Genomic DNA, 5,000 nt, shown 5'->3' with positions numbered 1-5,000 from the left:
GTCTCTCTCTAATCCCCTCTGGTCTCTTATCCCCCTCCCAACCCCCCCCTCTCTGTCTCTCTCCAACCCCCCCCTCTCAGTCTCTCTCCAACCCCCCCTCTCTGTCTCTCTCCAACCCCCCCTCTCTGTCTCTCTCCAACCCCACCTCTCTGTCTCTCTCTAATCCCCTCTGGTCTCTTATCCCCCTCCCAACCCCACCTCTCTGTCTCTCTCTAATCCCCTCTGGTCTCTTATCCTCCTCCCAACCCTCAGTCTCAGACATAATGTTTGAGTTAAACTAAGCCCTTTGACAGACTCATAGACTTCTGACTGGATTGTAGTCAGAGTTCTAACATGCAGCTGCAGTCATTACACAGTCACTCTGTACCAAATGGTACCCTGGTCCCTATATAGTGCACTACGTTTTACCCAGCGGGCTCTGGTCAAAAGTAGTGCACTACGTAGGGAATAGGGTACCATTTGTGATACAAATATTGTTTCACAATGTAGATATCTTAGTGAGGAGATGTGACATAGTGAATGGTGGACATAATGACATAGTAACTAAATAATGACATAGTGACTAAATAATGAAATAATGACATAGTGACTAAATAATGACATAATGACATAGTGACCAAATAATGACATAATGACATAGTGACTAAATAATGACATAGTGACTAAATAATGACATAATGACATAGTGACCAAATAATGACATAATGACAAAGTGACTAAATAATGACACGACATAGTGACTAAATAATGACAGTGAATAAATAATGACATAGTGACTAAATAATGACATAGTGACTAAATAATGACATAATGACAGTGAATAAATAATGACATAATGACATAGTGACTAAATAATGACACGACATAGTGACTAAATAATGACAGTGAATAAATAATGACATAATGACTAAATAATGACATAGTGACTAAGGATAATAAAAGACGATCACAGAGTACGATCACACGTACAGTCCAAACAGACGCAAGCATGAACACACACACAAACGTGGGCACACACACACGTGCGCACACACGTGCATGCAGGCACGTGTACTGCAAAACACACGCAGACTTACTTGATGTTGTCCAGGCATCCAGAGTCTGGTTTGAGGATAGCTGTATGGTGGAACATCTTATAGAGGGCGATACCCAGGAAGATCACGTTCAGCTGAAATACACACACACACACACACACACACACACACACACACACACACACACACACACACACACACACACACACACACACACACACACACACACACACACACACACACACACACACACACACACACACACACACACACACACACACACACACACACACACACACACACCAGGATTTCAACATTGTCAGGATTTCGTCAGGATTTCAACATTGAATGACATGATACATAGTGTTTATATAAGACACTGTAATATCATTTCAATATACTCATGCATATGTCCATGTATACACTAGTCAGGATCGAGGGAAAGATGAACGGAGAAAAGTACAGAGAGATCCTTGATGAAAACCTGCTCCAGAGCTCAGGACCCCAGACTGGGGCGAAGGTTCACCTTCCAACAGGACAACGATCGTAAGCACACAGCCAAGACAACGCAGGAGTGGCTTCAGGAACAAGTCTCTGAATGTCCTTGAGTGGACCAGCCAGAGCCCAGACTTGAACCAGATCGAACATCTCTGGAGAGACCTGAAAATAGCTGTGCAGCGACACTCCCGATCCAACCTGACAGAGCTTGAGAGGATCTGCAGAGAAGAATGGGAGAAACTCCCCAAATACAGGTGTGCCGAGGTTGTAGCGTCATACCCAAGAAGACTCCAGGCTGTAATCGCTGTCAAAGGTGCTTCAATAAAGTACTGAGTAAAGGGTCTGAATACTTATGGAAACATGATATTTAATTTGTTAATTTTTTATGAATTAGCAAAACATTTATAAAAATCTGTTTTTTGCATTGCCATTATGCGGTGTTGTGATGTCATTATGGGGTATTGCATTGCCATTATGGGGTGTTGTGATGTCATTATGGGGTATTGTGATGTCATTATGGGGTGTTGTGATGTCATTATGGGGTATTGTGATGTCATTATGGGGTGTTGTGATGTCATTATGGGGTATTGCATTGCCATTATGGGGTGTTGTGATGTCATTATGGGGTATTGTGATGTCATTATGGGGTGTTGTGATGTCATTATGGGGTATTGTGATGTCATTATGGGTTATTGCATTGCCATTATGGGGTGTTGTGATGTCATTATGGGGTATTGCATTGCCATTATGGGGTGTTGTGATGCCATTATGGGGTGTTGTGATGTCATTATGGGGTATTGCATTGCCATTATGGGGTGTTGTGATGCCATTATGGGGTGTTGTGATGTCCATTATGGGGTATTGCATTGCCATTATGGGGTGTTGTGATGTCATTATGGGGTATTGTAATGTCATTATGGGGTATTGTAATGTCATTATGGGGTGTTGTGATGTCATTATGTGGTATTGTAATGTCATTATGGGGTGTTGTGATGTCATTATGGGGTATTGTAATGTCATTATGGGGTGTTGTGATGTCATTATGGGGTGTTGTGATGTCATTATGGGGTATTGTGATGCCATTATGGCGTGTTGTGATTTCATTATGGGGTATTGCATTGCCATTATGGGGTGTTGTGATGTCATTATGGGGTATTGTGATGTCATTATGGGGTGTTGTGATGTCATTATGTGGTATTGTAATGTCATTATGGGGTGTTGTGATGTCATTATGGGGTATTGTGATGTCATTATGGGGTGTTGTGATGTCATTATGGGATGTTGTGATGTCATTATGGGGTATTGTAATGCCATTATGGGGTGTTGTGATGTCATTATGGGGTGTTGTGATGCCATTATGGCGTGTTGTGATTTCATTATGGGGTATTGCATTGCCATTATGGGGTGTTGTGATGTCATTATGGGGTATTGTGATGTCATTATGGGGTATTGTGATGTCATTATGGGTTATTGCATTGCCATTATGGGGTGTTGTGATGTCATTATGGGGTGTTGTGATGTCATTATGGGGTGTTGTGATGTCATTATGGGGTATTGTGATGTCATTATGGGGTATTGTGATGTCATTATGGGTTATTGCATTGCCATTATGGGGTGTTGTGATGTCATTATGGGGTGTTGTGATGTCATTATGGGGTGTTGTGATGTCATTATGGGGTATTGTGATGTCATTATGGGGTGTTGTGATGTCATTATGGGGTATTGTGATGTCATTATGGGGTGTTGCGATGCCATTATGGGGTGTTGTGATGTCATTATGGGATGTTGTGATGTCATTATGGGATGTTGTGTTGTCATTATGGGGTATTGTGAGGTCATTATGGGGTGTTGTAATGTCATTATGGGGTATAGTTATGTCATTATGGGGTGTTGTGTGTCAATTGATGAGGGGAAAATAAACAATTTAATATATTTTAGAATAAGGCTGTGTGTGGGATCTGGGAAAAGTCAAGGGTCTGAATACTTTCTGCATGAACTGTATGTAGATGTATGTACAATAAACATGTACATGAACAGTAAATGTGATGTATATATCCAATATTCAGTGGCCAGACTGGGATTTATTCTGGGGGATGTTCATCTCATAGACAGGTCCTACAGTTACTCAACACTTCACCTCTCTCTGCCTATATGTGTGTGTGTGTGTGTGTGTGTGTGTGTGTGTGTGTGTGTGTGTGTGTGTGTGTGTGTGTGTGGTGTGTGTGTGTGTGTGTGTGTGTGTGTGTGTGTGTGTGTGTGTGTGTGGGTGGGTGGGTGGGTGGGTGGGTGGGTGGGTGGGTGTGTGTGTGTGTGTGTGTGTGTGTGTGTGTGTGTATGAGTCTGTGTGTGTGTGTGTGTGTATGAGTCTGTGTGTGTGTGTGTGTGTATGTGAGTGCTTGCGTTCCTCCTACACATTCTGGCTGTCAGAGCTGGCCTTGGTGTTATCTCTGTGGTGAGTTTACTAGCACCAGGCAGCCCTGAATACACTGACATCCAGCTAATTGGTTCAGTGTCATCCTCATTATCTCTCTCTCTCTCTCTCTCTCTCTCTCTCTCTCTCTCTCTCTCTCTCTCTCTCTCTCTCTCTCTCTCTCTCTCTCTCTCTCTCTCTCTCCTCCCTCCCTCTCTCCTCCCTCCCTCTCTCCTCCCTCCCTCTCCTCTCTCTGACCTCTCTCCCCTCTCTCTCTCTCTCTTCTCTCTATCTCTCATATGTCTGGCTCAGACAAAGCACAGCGAAACATTCTAGAACACCAGAAGTCCTGTGAACATTCCGTTGACAATGGAAGGTAAAATAACTTTTCTGAGAAAGAAGGAAGGAACTTTGGAAAGATGGATTCCAGGAAGAGAACCGTTGGATGGACATACTGCTGCTAACTAAGGCTTGGTCCCAAACGCCATACTATTCACTACACACGCCACACCGTGTGCTACTGATGAATACAGATAGGTGTTCCATATGAGAGGTATGGATGAGATATACATACTATAATCCTGGAGAAGGAATTATTATGGAGTTATAGAACCACAGAACCAGAATTATTATGGACTTATAGAACCACAGAACCAGAATTATTATGGACTTATAGAACCACAGAACCAGAATTATTATGGACCTATAGAACCACAGAACCAGAATTATTATGGAGTTATAGAACCACAGAACCAGAATTATTATGGAGTTATAGAACCACAGAACCAGAATTATTATGGAGGTATAGAACCACATAACAATAATTATTATGGACTTATAGAACCACAGAACCAGAATTATTATGGACTTATAGAACCACAGAACCAGAATTATTATGGACTTATAGAACCACAGAACCAGAATTATTATGGACCTATAGAACCACAGAACCAGAATTATTATGGACTTATAGAACCACAGAACCAGAATTATTATGGACTTATAGAACCACAGAACCAGAATTATTATGGAGTTATATAGCCACAGTACCAGCTATC

General features: G+C 42.1%; 1 protein-coding gene across 5 annotated transcripts in view; it reads right to left on the bottom strand.

The window, feature by feature from the left end:
* Positions 1-5,000, bottom strand: part of LOC129848538 (adhesion G protein-coupled receptor L3-like) — a 30,339-nt gene that overhangs the window by 24,426 nt on the left and 913 nt on the right. For all 5 annotated transcript variants that reach the window (XM_055915701.1, XM_055915703.1, XM_055915704.1 and 2 more), the window contains exon 2: positions 1,077-1,168. In XM_055915701.1, coding sequence (XP_055771676.1) covers positions 1,077-1,168 — 92 coding nt within the window. The remainder of the gene's footprint in view (positions 1-1,076; positions 1,169-5,000) is intronic.

The sequence above is a fragment of the Salvelinus fontinalis genome, unplaced genomic scaffold (genome assembly GCF_029448725.1).
Source record: "Salvelinus fontinalis isolate EN_2023a unplaced genomic scaffold, ASM2944872v1 scaffold_1047, whole genome shotgun sequence".
Lineage (NCBI taxonomy): Eukaryota > Metazoa > Chordata > Actinopteri > Salmoniformes > Salmonidae > Salvelinus > Salvelinus fontinalis.
Note: the sequence above shows the minus strand (reverse complement) of the source record. Positions and strands in the feature narration are given on the sequence as shown.